The 18,437-nt window shown below is 43.6% G+C and overlaps 1 protein-coding gene across 1 annotated transcript in view; it reads left to right on the top strand.

Moving 5' to 3' along the window:
- The first annotated feature begins 262 nt into the window (after positions 1-262).
- The window catches only part of c3a.1 (complement component c3a, duplicate 1), a 259,058-nt gene continuing 240,883 nt past the window's right edge, over positions 263-18,437 (top strand). Inside the window, exon 1 of the mRNA XM_034189134.1 lies at positions 263-373. Coding sequence (XP_034045025.1) covers positions 297-373 — 77 coding nt within the window. The 5' untranslated portion in view covers positions 263-296. The remainder of the gene's footprint in view (positions 374-18,437) is intronic.

The following is an 18,437-nucleotide window of genomic DNA, read 5'->3' on the forward strand; positions in this document are numbered from 1 at the left end:
TGTTACATGAATGAACTGCGATCATTAACTTGCAGCTAAAGGAAAAACTCCAACATGCAGCCTTCATTGATTTTCTGTTGTTTGTCTTTTCTTCACAGTGGAGATAACATCAATCAGAACAGGGCACTTGCTCAACTGCTGCTGGGAAATCGTGTAATTGTTTGTGGGTTTCAACATGTTTCATAACTTCTGAAATGTGGTAGGATGAGAAGCCGGGGTGGGGGGTGGGGGGTGGCAAGCAAGAAGATAAAAGGTGGTTTCTGCAGATTGAGAGTCTACATTGACAGTAGATCAGGATGGGCAGGACTCTGCTGTGGCTTTTGGCCTCTTCGGCCTTCTGCTCCCTCATTTCTCTGACTGATGGGTCTCCTTTGTAAGTAGACACACTCTTCTTGAACTTGAATTGTGAATTTACTTGAACTGTCATTGCTGTTATGAACTCATTAAGATAAATGTCTTAGATTTTATGTTGACATAATGTACAACAAACATTTGCACAGGACTGGAATTAAGACAAACATTTGCACAGGACTGGAATTAAGACATGTTAATGAGTTCATATCAGCAATGACAGTTTGGTACATTATGTCAACATAAAATCTGATATATGTCTCATAAGTAAAATTAAAAGTAAAACATTTAACTCTTGAAAATAGATCATTCCTTTATTGTTTCGTTCCAGTGATCTCTTGCACTTTGGAACAGGGAGTTCCAAACTGCAAGCTGCAAATCTGTGGTGCAAATTTGGTGAGAATCTGTGAAATAGTTTTGACATAGTCCTTCAAAGCCTATAGACCAGGGGTTTTCAAAGTGTGGGAGAAACATCTCTGTGTGTTTTTAAATGTCTTTGGCATAAATAATATTAATTCTATTAGGGATGGGTATTGATAATATTTTATTGATATCAATGCCAATCTGATTCCTTATCAATACCTCCTGTGAATTTTCTGTGTACTAAAAGTAGGCTTTACGGGTTTTCTATGTCAATAACATTTTAGTGAGTCTTAAAGTAAACAAATATGAATTTTGTAGGATGAAAGTCACAGGAAGAATATATTTGGAATATTTGAAATTATCACTTAATTGTACCTCGAAAACGGGGTACCACCTATTGCTGCCTGGATGATCTATAACAAGGTTATAATATAATTCATTTTAGGGTCAGTCGATAGGAAATATTAAAATCAGTCTCAATTTCTAAGGGGTACGCTCCGCAGGTCAGATCCGACACCCTCTGTAAAACCATACAAAAATCACAGACAACTTCACATGTTTAAGATATTTATTTCACTCTGGCAGGAGTTAAATAACAGGACATATCACAGTGAGCAATTTAATGATGACGACATTCAATGAGCAATGATTATATGACGTTCAAATCATCTGGTACTTGAGAGAAGATTAATGATTTTGAATAGAGTTAAATAAAACCACTCTGTTTCATTCTGACATCATAGCCCGGTCTTACTTTGCAGCAGCGCTGCAGCTGGTCTCCACGAGGTCCGATACTGGAATCGTCTCCGTTCAGTGGACGCTCCGTCCACCACACAGCTTCTTCAGGGACCTTGACAGAGAGGCTCTGCCGGTCCGACCCACTCGATTTCGTCGGTTGCAGGAACGATCGTTGTTATTGTGCTGTGATTTTGCGGTGGCGGTTCAAGTCGCTGTTGAACATCTCAGCTGACCTGGATGTTTTTCTCTGCAGTACTCTGGAGTCTGGCTCATCAGAATAAAGTTTTGAGCATCTTTATTCTCTACCAAAAATCAAAAAAATTTGTCTTTTGTTGTCGTCTTTTTTGGTAGCTGAGTCAAATCAAAACTCAATGCAAAAATAGCTGACTTTAGAAGAAAAATGTTCATGAAAGGAATCTGGAGTTTGAAGAATAAAAAGGTTTTAATTTAAAAAATCGAAAAAGGAAATTAAATGCGCCTGCACGTTTAACTTGACAAAAGTTGCAAAAGTTATCTGTCGGAAAACGTAATTGCGCAAAACAAGAAAGGAGTTTTAAGTAGCATGTGGCTTTTAAACAAAGGTCTTAAATCTTTGATGGTTAGGCAGCGTCTTCAGACTATGGAAAACGAAAGGTGCACAAGAGTTGAGAGCAGAAAGGTAAGAAGGCAAAAAGGCAAGAGCAAAGAGAGCGAATTCCCGGGCGCGAGCTCTTTTAAAGGTTTAACAAGCTCCACCCCCAAGAATTCTGGGTAATGTAGTTTCTGGAGATTCTTTTGTCTAGTTTTATATAGAGGATTTTCAATCACATGACCGAGTTGCTTCAGGACAGGTGCCTTCTCCATTCTGGATTACAAGGAGGCTGGCGCGTGATAGAAAAATGGAGAGAATGTAAGATTATTACGATGCTTTAAATCCTCGAGATAAAGCTATTTATCATGATAGATGTGTAGCAGTTGGTTCAGTGGATCCGTATCTTATACCAGATAGTGAATTTAGTGGTGATGTAACGAACTGGCCGACAGTGTCACACTGCGATATTGTGAACTAGGAAGCTGCCGACCAGGTCAGCCTTGCCAGCCTCCTGCAGAGCATCACAGCGGAGCTCTGAAAGCGGAGGTCGTCTTGAAGTCCTGAGTGATTTCTCTCACCAGGTGCTGGAAGGGCAGCTTGTGGATCAGCAGCTCGGTGCTCGAGGACCACAATGTAAATAAGCATCCATATTGGAAGCATTCTTGTGTTATCCTCGGCAGTATTTTTATGTATTCTTATATAATTTTATTGCTGAATAAAATAAAATAAAATTCTGGGAGCAGTGGATTTCTGGTAGCGGCGGATTTCTCTCAGCGCCACGGTGCAGTGAGGCTTCTTCACACCGACGTTAAAGATTCTGAAAGTGTTCGCCAAATGCACGTAGCGTAACACAGCGGCCACCGCGCTGTAATCCAGAATGGCCACGGGACACAAAATGACGTGACCGATGCATCACATGAAAACCCTCTATAGATATAAATCCGCGTGGCTCCAAAATTCCCGCTTCAAAAACCAAACAAGTCCTGTAGAATAAATCTTGTAACTGGTTTTATCCGGAATTATATACCACACAAACATACGTGAAAAACACACTAAACGTTTCACAATGAACAGAGCATAACACATCAGGTATGATACTTTCATGCATGAAGTGAAAAGAGTCACATGTGATTTTCTTTTCTCTTTTTTTTTGTTACAGCAATACGAGGTCTATTAGAAAAGTATCCGACCTTATTATTTTTTTCAAAAAACATATGGATTTGAATCACGTGTGATTGCGTCAGACAAGCTTGAACCCTCGTGCGCAAGCATGAGTTTTTCCACACCTGTCGGTTGCGTCATTCGCCTGTGAGCAGGCTTTGAGTGAGGAGTGGTCCACCCCCTCTGCGGATTTTCATTGTCAGGAAATGGCGGAATGATTTGGGCTTTTTTTCCATCAGAATTTTTTCAGAAACTGTTAGAGACTGGCAGCTGGAAACCATTCGAAAAATTTATCTGGCTTTCGGTGAAAATTTTACGGGCTTCACAGAGAATAAGGACTGTTACTACAGCTTTAAGGACAGCTTTAAGGATGCTTGGCGCGCCGCGCTCCGTGCCGGCATCGAGAGCCACAAACCACCGGATCATTTCTAAACAGATGGCTCTGTGGAGACGGACCGTCGTGGGCACTTTCTCTGGTTATCACAAGAGCTGGACATCAACCATTTTCCGGCAGATTTCACTTTTAACAAGAGATTTTGTCATGGAAAGCCGAGCGGAGGCTTCGCGTGTCACGACCGATTTGCTGATGGAGTGAGACAAAGGAACACCTCCGTTTTGGTCTCACAGGACAGCTTTGAGATGGAGTTCAGACAGCTGTCGGTGGTTTTTCGATCGAGTGATTATCCGAGAAATTGTGGATGTGCCTGGACATGCCAGAACATGTCCCGTGAGGCTTCATCACGCTGTTGCTGTGCGCCATGCGGCACCGCCACGACGCGTGAAGCCTCCGCTCCTCTTTCCATGACAAAAACTCCTGTAACAGTGGAATGTGCCGTTCATTTCCAAACTGGACGCTGTGTTTTATCCGGGACGTCGTCTGACTAGCACAGGAATTGTGAAAAGACGTGGACATCAGCACTTTTTCAGCACATTGAGACAGATGTGCGGAGGAATTCCGCGCGTCGCGGCGGTGCCGCATGGTGCAAAGCAACGCTGTGATGAAGACGGGATATGTTCTGGCATGTCCAGGCACATCCACAATTTCTCGGATAATCACTCGATGGAAAAACCACCGACAGCTGTCTGAACTCCATCTCAAAGCCGTCCTGTGAGACCAAAACAGAGGTGTTCCTTTGTCTCGTGCCATCAGCAAATCGGTCGTGACACGCGAAGCCTCCGCTCGGCTTTCCATGACAAAATTTCTTGTTAAAAGTGAAATCTGGTGGAAAATGGTTGATGTCCAGCTCTTGTGATAACCAGAGAAAGTGCACACGACGGTCCTGTCTCCACAGAGCCATCCGTATAGAATTGATCCGGTGGTTTGTGGCTCTAGATGGCGGCACAGAGCGCGGCGTGCCGAGTGTCCATAAAGCTGTCCTTAAAGCTGTAGTAAAAGTCCTTATTCTCTGTGAAGCCCATAAAATTTTCACCGAAAGCCAGATGAATTTTTCGAATGGTTTTCAGCTGCCAGTCTCTAACAGTTTCTAAAAAAAATTCTGATGGAAAAAAAGCCCAAATCATTCCGCCATTTCCTGACAATGAAAATCCGCCGAGGGGGTGGACCACTCCTCACTCAAAGCCTGCTCACAGGTGAATGACACAACCGACAGGCGTGGAAAAACTCACGCATGCGCACGAGGGTTCAAGCTTGTCTGACGCAATCACACGTGATTCAAATCCATATGTTTTTGAAAAAAATAATAAGGTCGGATACTTTTCTAATAGACCTCGTACAATGAAATTTTTCCTTTAAAACATGGTTACACTTAAGACTGCAGGAGTTGGTAACCTGCCCTTTCCCAAATCATCCAACAGGGGTCACTCTTGTTCCATGGATGGATTTGGTATTTATGTGTAAAACTGTGGAAAACGTAATTCTGGGCCGATTTCAACCAAGGAAGCTTTGCAATAATCAGTAGATTGATGGTAATCCTTCAGTGAGTTGTTTTTTTTCCTTTAGTCTAGGTAGGAATACCTCTTTTAGGACTTTTGGTGAAGAAAGTATGTCTTTCTGTGGAGGTTTTTTTTATGGTAGAGGGGAGCTGACACATCTGGTTTGGTGTACTGATAAGATAATTCACAGCTCCATGAGGAATGCACTTTGGGGAGTCTTAAATCATGATTAGTGGTGGGGGTTTGACACAGAGCCAACTTGTGCCTGGCCGGAGCATCTCCGCTTTGACACCTGGAGATATACCAGACCTTGCTGTATGGAGTTTATCCTTTTCTTTTTCTTTGAAGAAACTTCAGAGCTTTTGTTTGTGCAAACATAAGATGTTAGTTGGTTTATCACAGCTTTCCGCTACATTCCCCCACTTGATTCGACTTTGGGTCTCCAACATTGAATCGAAAGGAAGGCTGTGCAGGTTGGTGGGTGATGTCTTCCACTGGCGGTGAGGCTGAGGAGGGTTAGTGTCAGACTAGCAGAGTGGCTTAGGGTGACTACTACATGCTAAAGTGGTCCGACTATGGTACCACATCCTACATTTGCCTATTTATTTACATTATTCATCGCAGGTTTAGCTAATCCAAATTTAGTAGCTCGGATACCTGGTTGGTTTCGGGTTCTCGGTCTAAACTTGGGTGAGCTTCGATGTCTTCAGATGGTTCGGCCGTATGTCGTTTTCTTCGGGCTTGTCTGGCGAGGGCTCGAGAACACCTGAGAATACATCGAGAATACCATTCTGAAGGGTATTGGCATATCTGCGCACCCACAGAGCTAAGCCGAGGGTAGTCAAGTAACCGACGATTATGGCCACAAACAACAGGGTGTCAGGAGTACACCAAGCATATGATAGGGCTTGGTAGGGTCTGAGATCTTGATTTCGAATCTCTTTCAAAACCTTATCTATCGGGGCCATGTCGATGACTTGAGAGCCCTCATACTGGATTTTCTCCAGGGTCTGTTGGTCCAGTTTGATAGCGGTTTGGTTGTAAAAGTTGGACACTTCAATAGCGCCTTCGTATTGGTCAGGATGCAGGTGGTAGAGAGATACCTTACCAGTACGGAGCAGGGCGTTTTCGGGTACTGTGACCCACAAAATTTTTCGCGGAAGTACGATACGAGTCGATGTGGCATGATGGTCGTATACTAGTAGGGCTGATTTTTTGGGGGTGTTGACTAACCAGCGTTGTCCTATTACCTCGACCCGAGTGTCCGTGACTTGGCGGAATGGCATGATGGTTGTTGGACAGTGATTTGTCCCGGTAAGTGTTTTGAGACCGCAGATGCCAGCGGTGTCATCTCGAATGAAAGGCTTGCTGGGACACAGATAATGGATTTCCTTAGTGACAGTGCACATTTTGAGATTCGGCACTAGGTATAGCTCAGGGTTAGCATCGTTGAAAGCCACTACGGGTGGTGTGTGGATCTTAAGGTTCACGACACTTTTGAGCCTGTAGATGTTTTCAGTAGTGACAATCTGCAAGTTAATTAGAAACGCCATTTCCAGATCCTCTGGATTTACATAGATTGGGATTGAGCTTCCAATGCATACGCAAGGTGAGCTTGTAGTGGCGTGACTAGGCTATGGGTTGCGGACTCTAGAAGTTGGTGGACCAGGCTTAAAGGAACAATGTAGGGTGGAATCCTACCGACAGCGAGGCTGTCAATGGAAGATCCGACGTCCCTGGTCATGTCCGACATGAGCATACTCAACATCTGTGTGTGTGCATAGTCTTCCTGCAACAGTGACGTTTGTTGGTCAAGTACGCCCACGGTCTTTTGGAGCACGTTGGTATGGGGGTAAGTGTCTCATACAGTTTGTCCGATGGTTTCGAGACCTTCTCTCTGTATGTTAAGCTGAGCCTGTATTTCAGGGATTACCTCTTGGAGCTCGCTAACGTGTCTCTTTACCATTGATAGCATGATGGTGTTAACTGCTGATAAGCCAAAATTGAAGAGGGATCCTACAGCTGAGGCTGCCATTATCAATCAATCAATCAATCAATTTTTTTATATAGCGCCAAATCACAACAAACAGTTGCCCCAAGGCGCTTTATATTGTAAGGCAAGGCCATACAATAATTATGTAAAACCCCAACGGTCAAAACGACCCCCTGTGAGCAAGCACTTGGCTACAGTGGGAAGGAAAAACTCCCTTTTAACAGGAAGAAACCTCCAGCAGAACCAGGCTCAGGGAGGGGCAGTCTTCTGCTGGGACTGGTTGGGGCTGAGGGAGAGAACCAGGAAAAAGACATGCTGTGGAGGGGAGCAGAGATCGATCACTAATGATTAAATGCAGAGTGGTGCATACAGAGCAAAAAGAGAAAGAAACAGTGCATCATGGGAACCCCCCAGCAGTCTACGTCTATAGCAGCATAACTAAGGGATGGTTCAGGGTCACCTGATCCAGCCCTAACTATAAGCTTTAGCAAAAAGGAAAGTTTTAAGCCTAATCTTAAAAGTAGAGAGGGTGTCTGTCTCCCTGATCTGAATTGGGAGCTGGTTCCACAGGAGAGGAGCCTGAAAGCTGAAGGCTCTGCCTCCCATTCTACTCTTACAAACCCTAGGAACTACAAGTAAGCCTGCAGTCTGAGAGCGAAGCGCTCTATTGGGGTGATATGGTACTACGAGGTCCCTAAGATAAGATGGGACCTGATTATTCAAAACCTTATAAGTAAGAAGAAGAATTTTAAATTCTATTCTAGAATTAACAGGAAGCCAATGAAGAGAGGCCAATATGGGTGAGATATGCTCTCTCCTGCTAGTCCCCGTCAGTACTCTAGCTGCAGCATTTTGAATTAACTGAAGGCTTTTTAGGGAACTTTTAGGACAACCTGATAATAATGAATTACAATAGTCCAGCCTAGAGGAAATAAATGCATGAATTAGTTTTTCAGCATCACTCTGAGACAAGACCTTTCTGATTTTAGAGATATTGCGTAAATGCAAAAAAGCAGTCCTACATATTTGTTTAATATGCGCTTTGAATGACATATCCTGATCAAAAATGACTCCAAGATTTCTCACAGTATTACTAGAGGTCAGGGTAATGCCATCCAGAGTAAGGATCTGGTTAGACACCATGTTTCTAAGATTTGTGGGGCCAAGTACAATAACTTCAGTTTTATCTGAGTTTAAAAGCAGGAAATTAGAGGTCATTCATGTCTTTATGTCTGTAAGACAATCCTGCAGTTTAGCTAATTGGTGTGTGTCCTCTGGCTTCATGGATAGATAAAGCTGGGTATCATCTGCGTAACAATGAAAATTTAAGCAATACCGTCTAATAATACTGCCTAAGGGAAGCATGTATAAAGTGAATAAAATTGGTCCTGGCACAGAACCTTGTGGAACTCCATAATTAACTTTAGTCTGTGAAGAAGATTCCCCATTTACATGAACAAATTGTAATCTATTAGACAAATATGATTCAAACCACCGCAGCGCAGTGCCTTTAATACCTATGGCATGCTCTAATCTCTGTAATAAAATTTTATGGTCAACAGTATCAAAAGCAGCACTGAGGTCCAACAGAACAAGCACAGAGATGAGTCCACTGTCCGAGGCCATAAGAAGATCATTTGTAACCTTCACTAATGCTGTTTCTGTACTATGATGAATTCTAAAACCTGACTGAAACTCTTCAAATAGACCATTCCTCTGCAGATGATCAGTTAGCTGTTTTACAACTACCCTTTGAAGAATTTTTGAGAGAAAAGGAAGGTTGGAGATTGACCTATAATTAGCTAAGATAGCTGGGTCAAGTGATGGCTTTTTAAGTAATGGTTTAATTACTGCCACCTTAAAAGCCTGTGGTACATAGCCAACTAACAAAGATAGATTGATCATATTTAAGATCTAAGCATTAAATAATGGTAGGGCTTCCTTGGGCAGCCTGGTAGGATTGGGGTCTAATAAACATGTTGATGGTTTGGATGAAGTAACTAATGAAAATAACTCAGACAGAACAATCGGAGAGAAAGAGTCTAACCAAATACCGGCATCACTGAAAGCAGCCAAAGATAACGATACGTCTTTGGGATGGTTATGAGTAATTTTTTCTCTAATAGTTAAAATTTTGTTAGCAAAGAAAGTCATGAAGTCATTACTAGTTAAAGTTAATGGAATACTCAGCTCAATAGAGCTCTGACTCTTTGTCAGCCTGGCTACAGTGCTGAAAAGAAACCTGGGGTTGTTCTTATTTTCTTCAATTAGTGATGAGTAGAAAGATGTCCTAGCTTTACGGAGGGCTTTTTTTTTTTATAGAGCAACAGACTCTTTTTCCAGGCTAAGTGAAGATCTTCTAAATTAGTGAGACGCCATTTCCTCTCCAACTTACGGGTTATCTGCTTTAAGCTACGAGTTTGTGAGTCATACCACGGAGTCAGACACTTCTGATTTAAAGCTCTCTTTTTCAGAGGAGCTACAGCATCCAAAGTTGTCTTCAATGAGGATGTAAAACTATTGACGAGATACTCTATCTCCCTTACAGAGTTTAGGTAGCTACTCTGCACTGTGTTGGCATATGGCATTAGAGAACATAAAGAAGGAATCATATCCTTAAACCTAGTTACAGCGCTTTCTGAAAGACTTCTAGTGTAATGAAACTTATTCCCCACTGCTGGGTAGTCCATCAGAGTAAATGTAAATGTTATTAAGAAATGATCAGACAGAAGGGAGTTTTCAGGGAATACTGTTAAGTCTTCTATTTCCATACCATAAGTCAGAACAAGATCTAAGATATGATTAAAGTGGTGGGTGGACTCATTTACTTTTTGAGCAAAGCCAATAGAGTCTAATAATAGATTAAATGCAGTGTTGAGACTGTCATTCTCAGCATCTGTGTGGATGTTAAAATCGCCCACTATAATTATCTTATCTGAGCTAAGCACTAAGTCAGACAAAAGGTCTGAAAATTCACAGAGAAACTCACAGTAACGACCAGGTGGACGATAGATAATAACAAATAAAACTGGTTTTTGGGACTTCCAATTTGGATGGACAAGACTAAGAGACAAGCTTTCAAATGAATTAAAGCTCTGTCTGGGTTTTTGATTAATTAATAAGCTGGAATGGAAGATTGCTGCTAATCCTCCGCCCCGGCCCGTGCTACAAGCATTCTGACAGTTACTGTGACTCGGGGGTGTTGACTCATTTAAACTAACATATTCATCCTGCTGTAACCAGGTTTCTGTTAGGCAGAATAAATCAATATGTTGATCAATTATTATATCATTTACCAACAGGGACTTAGAAGAGAGAGACCTAATGTTTAATAGACCACATTTAACTGTTTTAGTCTGTGGTGCAGTTGAAGGTGCTATATTATTTTTTCTTTTTGAATTTTTATGCTTAAATAGATTTTTGCTGGTTATTGGTGGTCTGGGAGCAGGCACCGTCTCTACGGGGATGGGGTAATGAGGGGATGGCAAGGGGAGAGAAGCTGCAGAGAGGTGTGTAAGACTACAACTCTGCTTCCTGGTCCCAACCCTGGATAGTCACAGTTTGGAGGATTTAAGAAAATTGGCCAGATTTCTAGAAATGAGAGCTGCTCCATCCAAAGTCGGATGGATGCCGTCTCTCCTAACAAGACCAGGTTTTCCCCAGAAGCTTTGCCAATTATCTATGAAGCCCACCTCATTTTTTGGACACCACTCAGACAGCCAGCAATTCAAGGAGAACATGCGGCTAAACATGTCACTCCCGGTCTGATTGGCGAGGGGCCCAGAGAAAACTACAGAGTCCGACATTGTTTTTGCAAAGTTACACACCGATTTAATGTTAATTTTAGTGACCTCCGATTGGCGTAACCGGGTGTCATTACTGCCGACGTGAATTACAATCTTACCAAATTTACGCTTAGCCTTAGCCAGCAGTTTCAAATTTCCTTCAATGTCGCCTGCTCTGGCCCCCGGAAGACAATTGACTATGGTTGCTGGTGTCGCTAACTTCACATTTCTCAAAACAGAGTCGCCAATAACCAGAGTTTGATCCTCGGCGGGTGTGTCGTCGAGTGGGGAAAAACGGTTAGGCGGTGTACACGGGGCTTCTGTTTAGGGCTACGCTTCCTCCTCACAGTCACCCAGTCAGCCTGCTTTCCCGGCTGCTCGGGATCTGCCAGGGGGGAACTAACGGCGGCTAAGCTACCTTGGTCCGCACCATCTACAGGGGCCTGGCTAGCTGTAGAATTTTCCACGGTGCGGAGCTGAGTCTCCAATTCGCCCAGCCTGGCCTCCAAAGCTACGAATAAGCTACACTTATTACAAGTACCGTTACTGCTAAAGGAGGCCGAGGAATAACTAAACATTTCACACCCAGAGCAGAAACGTGCGGGAGAGACAGGAGAAGCCGCCATGCTAAATCGGCTAAGAGCTAGTAGCTACGCTAACCTAGCGGATTCCTAAAAACACGCAAAGTGAATAATGTGTAAATAATTTAGAGGTGATTCAGCAGAAGGAGTGCTTTAGTTAAGGCACGTAAAGATTACACTGGGAAACAAGTCGTAATCTAGATAACTAGATCAATCTAACTGCACAGAATAAACAGCTAACAGATACAGAAAAACACCGCTGTGCTCCGGAACAGGAAGTGATACAATACCGCAGTGAGAGCCAACCACCAGTAGAGGCAAGCAAGAGCCTCAAAGAGAGTCAAAATACTGCATTATCAGACCTCCAATGAACCTCTTCTCTCTCTTGTTGAGTCCACTCAGTTTTGGTTGGATTACTGTGAACTTCTCCATCTGGCATAGCATGTGGACTATGTCTGCCTCAGCATGCTTCAGGACAGACTTGGTCCACCTGCTACCTGCCCAGTAGACCAGTTTCACTGTACTGCTGGCGAAGTTCGCTCTGTACACTTCTGTGGGGTCAAGCCTGATGAACACCCTCTGTGTGCGGAGGCAGCATTTGTTATCAATAACCCGGGCTGGTCCTTCAGGACGATGCCCGATTCTGGTCCGAATTCAACCATGTCTGGGGAGGGCTTGGCAACGGTTGCAAACACAACAAACATGGTGAGAAATTTGTCTTAAAATGGTTTGAGATTGCTTTTCTGGCTTATAGCACAGAGTTTAATTTATCTGACTGATTCTCAAATAGAGTGTTAGGCTGTCGCCTCTTTTTCTTCTTTGATGTTAAGGACAGAATTCACGCGGTGGTTCACCTCCACTACGGTGGTGCTGGTGAGATCACCTGAGTTTTTTTTTATTTGTCTTGTTTGAAGTTAAACGTATTCTCTTAATTTGTCTCGATTGGTGTGACTCGATTGTTTGGGATGCAGCAGGTGTCGATATTCCTTCTTTGCGTCCTCTCGACCCAATGAGTGGTTTTAAGTTCTGTCGGTGACTGTGATATCCCCAGTGAGTCCCATGTGGGTTTTGTGAGGCTTAATTTGGTTGCGATGTACCCACTTGAAAACTGGTTCTCTTTGACCCTTGCTGACCTTGATTTGGTGTACGATGGTGGAGAGTTTGTCAGTCACCAAATACGGTCCGGTCCAACGGGGTAGCAACTTACAAGTTAAGCTGGTTGTTTTCTGGCTGGGTTGCCTGAACGAGTAATACCAAACCTTGTCCCTCACTTGTATCTCATGATGGGACGCCTTCTGGTCATAGTAGGCTTTTCAACTTTCTGAGCTTTTGTTCAAGTGTTTTTGAGCAAAGGAGAAGGTGGCTTTCAGATGTTCAGTCAGGTCAGTTATGTATTGTTGAGCCGTGTACGCTGTTGCAATGTTTGCCTCCCCTGGCTGGTACAGCAGGTGGAGGGGGAGCGTCATCTGACGGCCTGTCATCATTTGGAAAGGGGTGAAACCCGTTGATTCGTGAGGGGTCACCCGGATGGCCATGAGGACCAGGGGAAGTTTCACATCCTAGTCTCTGTGGTTGTCTGCCACATATTTGCGCAGGATAGTCACCACAGTTCGGTTGGCCCTTTCCACCTGTCCTGACAACTGAGGGTGGTGGCTGATGTGGAAGTTGGCCTTTACCCCCAGAACTTGCCAGAGTTGTTGCATGACTTCGCTGATGAAGTGGGTGAACCTCTATCCGAGTTTATGTGGATAGATAGTCCAAATAATGAAAGGATGTGATTCATCAACAAATAGGCTGTGGTCAAGGCTGTATCGTTCGGAGCCGGTAGACATTCCAGCCATTTGGTGATGTCACATGTGACAGTGAGGAAATAATTGTTTCCTCTTACTCTGATGGACTACCCAGCAGTGGGGAATAAGTTTCATTACACTAGAAGTCTTTCAGAAAGCACTGTAACTAGGTTTAAGGATATGATTCCTTCTTTATGTTCTCTAATGCCATATACCAACACAGTGCAGAGTAGCTACCTAAACTCTGTAAGTGAGATAGAGTATCTCGTCAATAGTTTTACATCCTCATTGAAGACAACTTTGGATGCTGTAGCTCCTCTAAAAAAGAGAGCTTTAAATCAGAAGTGTCTGACTCCGTGGTATAACTCACAAACTCGTAGCTTAAAGCAGATAACCCGTAAGTTGGAGAGGAAATGGCGTCTCACTAATTTAGAAGATCTTCACTTAGCCTGGAAAAAGAGTCTGTTGCTCTATAAAAAAAGCCCTCCGTAAAGCTAGGACATCTTTCTACTCATCACTAATTGAAGAAAATAAGAACAACCCCAGGTTTCTTTTCAGCACTGTAGCCAGGCTGACAAAGAGTCAGAGCTCTATTGAGCTGAGTATTCCATTAACTTTAACTAGTAATGACTTCATGACTTTCTTTGCTAATAAAATTTTAACTATTAGAGAAAAAATTACTCATAACCATCCCAAAGACGTATCGTTATCTTTGGCTGCTTTCAGTAATGCTGCTATTTGGTTAGACTCTTTCTCTCAGATTGTTCTGTCTGAGTTATTATGGTCTCGGACAGTGGACTCATCTCTGTGCTTGTTCTGTTAGACCTCAGTGCTGCTTTTGATACTGCTGACCATAAAATTTTATTACAGAGATTAGAGCCTGCCATAGGTATTAAAGGCACTGCGCTGCGGTGGTTTGAATCATATTTATCTAATAGATTACAATTTGTTCATGTAAATGGGGAATCTTCTACACAGACTAAGGTTAATTATGGAGTTCCACAAGGTTCTGTGCTAGGACCAATTTTATTCACTTTATACATGCTTCCCTTAGGGAGTATTATTAGACGGCATTGCTTAAATTTTCATTGTTACGCAGATGATACCCAGTTTTATCTATCCATGAAGCCAGAGGACACACACCAATTAGCTAAACTGCAGGATTGTCTTACAGACATAAAGACATGGATGACCTCTAATTTCCTGCTTTTAAACTCAGATAAAACTGAAGTTATTGTACTTGGCCCCACAAATCTTAGAAACATGGTGTCTAACCAGATCATTACTCTGGATGGCATTACCCTGACCTGTAGTAATACTGTGAGAAATCTTGGAGTCATTTTTGATCAGGATATGTCATTCAAAGCGCATATTAAACAAATATGTAGGACTGCTTTTTTGCATTTACGCAATATCTCTAAAATTAGAAAGGTCTTGTCTCAGAGTGATGCTGAAAAACTAATTCATGCATTTATTTCCTCTAGGCTGGACTATTGTAATTCATTATTATCAGATTGTCCTAAAAGTTCCCTGAAAAGCCTTCAGTTAATTCAAAATGCTGCAGCTAGAGTACTAATACTCTAATAGAGTACTAATGGGGACTAGAAGGAGCGAGCATATCTCACCCATATTGGCCTCTCTTCATTGGCTTCCTGTTGATTCTAGAATAGAATTTAAAATTCTTCTTCTTACTTATAAGGTTTTGAATAATCAGATCCCATCTTATCTTAGGGACCTCATAGTACCATATCACCCCAATACAGCGCTTCGCTCTCAGACTGCAGGCTTACTTGTAGTTCCTAGGGTTTCTAAGAGTAGAATGGGAGGCAGAGCCTTCAGCTTTCAGGCTCCTCTCCTGTGGAACCAGCTCCCAATTCAGATCAGGGAGACAGACACCCTCTCTACTTTTAAGATTAGGCTTAAAACTTTCCTTTTTGCTAAAGCTTATAGTTAGGGCTGGATCAGGTGACCCTGAACCATCCCTTAGTTATGCTGCTATACTTATGCTTATACTAGCAGACGTAGACTGCTGGGGGGTTCCCATGATGCACTGAGTGTTTCTTTCTCTTTTTGCTCTGTATGCACAACTCTGCATTTAATCATTAGTGATTGATCTCTGCTCCCCTCCACAGCATGTCTTTTTCCTGGTTCTCTCCCTCAGCCCCAACCAGTCCCAGCAGAAGACTGCCCCTCCCTGAGCCTGGTTCTGCTGGAGGTTTCTTCCTGTTAAAAAGGAGTTTTTCCTTCCCACTGTCGCCAAGTGCTTGCTCACAGGGGGTCGTTTTGACAGTTGGGGTTTTTCTGTATTTATTGTATGGCTTTACCTTGCAATATGAAGCGCCTTGGGGCAACTGTTTGTTGTGATTTGGTGCTATATAAATGAAATTGATTTGATTTGATTTAGAGAAGCTTGAATCTTTGACTGGACTGGGTTGCTTGACGCGAGGACGTTTCACTTTAAATCGCAGAAGCTTCCTCAGATAAAATTATTGCTCTGGTAGTCTGACTTCTGTCTTGACTCTTGTAGAAAGAATAAACAGAAGCCACAAAAGCTGGAGTTTTAAACCTAACCAGACCCCTCCTACCGAGAGGCAGACTGCTATAGGCTAATGACTAAACAACAGCTCTAATTAGCAACTATTGTGCTCTAGTTAGCACCCTCCTAATGACAGGGCAGCTGTCCTTCCTAATGATGGGACAGACGCCTCTCCTGATGGTCCCTTGACGACTCTCCTGATGACATGAATGACTTATTACCATGAACAAAAGACAAACTGCTTTGACCTGAGTACCCCATTGTAAATAAGGGACAAAGCGTGTCTCAGACCCCTCCCTGGTTAAGGCTGGGTTTCAACTGTTTCACACAGAATGCCTCCTTGACCCCTCTCTCAAACCATTTCTTCAATCTGGCTAAGATTTTAACTTCCTTGCCCTTAAACGTGTGGTTAGTGTCTTTAAGGTGGAGATGAACTGCAGACTGAGGTCCACTGGTGCCCTCTCTGCGGTGCTGGTATAGCCTCTTGTGTAAAGGTTGCTTAGTCTCACCTATGTAGTGTTCGTTACAGTTTTCCTGACATCTGATAGAATACACCACATTGCTCTGTTTGTAACTAGGGATCCTGTCCTTAGGGTGAACTAATTTCTGTCTTGTGCTTGTGCTTGCTCACAGGGGGTCCGTTGGGTTTTTACCTAATTATTGCATGGCCTTGCCTTACAATATAAGGTGCCTTGGGGCAACTGTTTGTTGTGATTTGGCGCTATATAAATAAAACTGATTGATTGATGAATCAGGGATCAATTTTTCCGACTTCAGATACTCTGGATTGGAGTAAGCGGAGTAGTCGTGTGCTCTGGTCAAAGACCAGAGTATCTGATTGACTCTGTCAACCTATACCTCCAATCGGATAAGGAGGTCACCTCCTATGTAGACAGAGCGTGGTAAGTTTGGAACGACTACGAATGAGTGGCTCAGCTCTTGTCGGTTCCAGCGCATTCTGAGTGTGCAGATTCCAGTTGCCTTGAGTATGGTCTGGGGTAGAGGGTCCTTTGAAAACGGAAATATTTTACCACATATAAAATGTCTGGATTGGATTTGCTCAGTGAGTCAAATAGACTTTGACTAATAGCTGATCTTTCGGCTCAAAGAGCCAGAGCTACGTCAGCAATGTGTGTGTTTTCCAAATGGAGACCATCTCCTATTAGAGGGCAGTACTAACTCGCATTAGTGTCCTCTGACAACTTACAGAGGAAAGTGTCCTTCTTGGCCAGCAGTGCATCTGGGTGCCATGAAGCATTACGTGGGTCGACAGCCGACGGAATGTCCGCTGTGACTTTGTTGCGTTGGGGTTCTGTATCATCTGGGATCTCAATGGCATAACATTGGGGCTTTGCCGGTTGAGTCACCTCAGGTGGGTGAGGCTGACGGATCTGTGCCCACAGTTTTAACCGTTTGAAATCGATGAGGGGTTCAAATTGGTTGAGAAAATCTTTCCCTATGAGGAAAGGAATGGTGTCGAGTGCTGATATGTACACAGGGTGTACCAGACTTATGGGTCCAACAGTAGTGTTGACCAGAGCCATTGAGGACAAAGTTGCCGGGTTGTTTGTGTAGGGCTCAATCTCCAACGAACACAGTGATAGTTTGAGGTTTGTGTGGGCCTGCCATGTTGCTACCTGCAGTTGTTTAAACAGTGAGGTAGACATCAGGGTGAAATCAGAAGCAGTGTCCAGAAGAGCCTCATGTCTTAGTGAGTTTTCCAGGATCAGGGAGGGACAAATACAATTTCTTGGCAGTTCCCTTCTCAGAGAGGTTGGCCAAGAATTTCCGTACAGGTGATTGTCCAGGTATAACGGCTGCTGGATCAGAGCGTGATCTCTTGTCCTGATCAACCTGGACAATCAAGATGGCACTGGGAGGACCAGACTTGGTCTCTCTTGGTTCTTGGTCCCCATCTGAAAAGTACAGTGTCTCAGGACGTAGGTCCTGGGATGGTGACGCTAGCGGGTTGTCTACACTCCGGTATAGGTCTTCCTCAGATGCCTGTGGTGGAGTTTGTGAAGACATCGGGTGGGTGGTTGGAGCTATGCAGTTTACACACAGCATGTTAGCTTACTTTTTGGCCTTTTCGTCCTCCAACCCCTGGAGGAGGCCTTTCATGATCTTCTGGATTTCTTGGTGGAGGCTTCAGTCCACATACTTACCTGAGTGCTTGGACAGGTCTCTTTCTCTGGCGTCTCGGTTCCAAATGCTCTTACTGTTGCATCCAGGTGGTCCTTGATGTGGGTGTCTGTAACCCTGCCATCCTTGGGATCGGTCACTTGGGTACTCACATCTGTCATCGGGGTGATCTTCCATGTGGTGGGCTTCTCCCACTGTCTGGGTTTGAAATTTTTTCCCTGTTTTTCAGCAGTTTCGGAGCCCTCTCTGGTTCTGAAGTCACTTTTGTTTTGTGGGGACCACTGCGGTTTTGCTCGTGGTCCACCTCGATCCTTGGGTCAGCTTCTGACGGATGGTTTCATCTGTCGAGGAGAGGTAGTGGCAGAGCCAGTATGAGGTTTAAATGACCCCCCCGGAGGTGCCTTCAAGCTCGAGGGTAGGCCTAGGTGCTTCAAGGCTGAGGATCATTTTGTCCTCAAGTTTACCCTCTCTCTTAATTTGTTTAGTGAAACCTTTTGTAGCAAGGTCACGCAGGTACTGTATGGGAGCCTCAT

This window comes from Thalassophryne amazonica, chromosome 15, assembly GCF_902500255.1.
Source record: "Thalassophryne amazonica chromosome 15, fThaAma1.1, whole genome shotgun sequence".
In the NCBI taxonomy this organism is placed as follows: Eukaryota; Metazoa; Chordata; class Actinopteri; order Batrachoidiformes; family Batrachoididae; genus Thalassophryne; species Thalassophryne amazonica.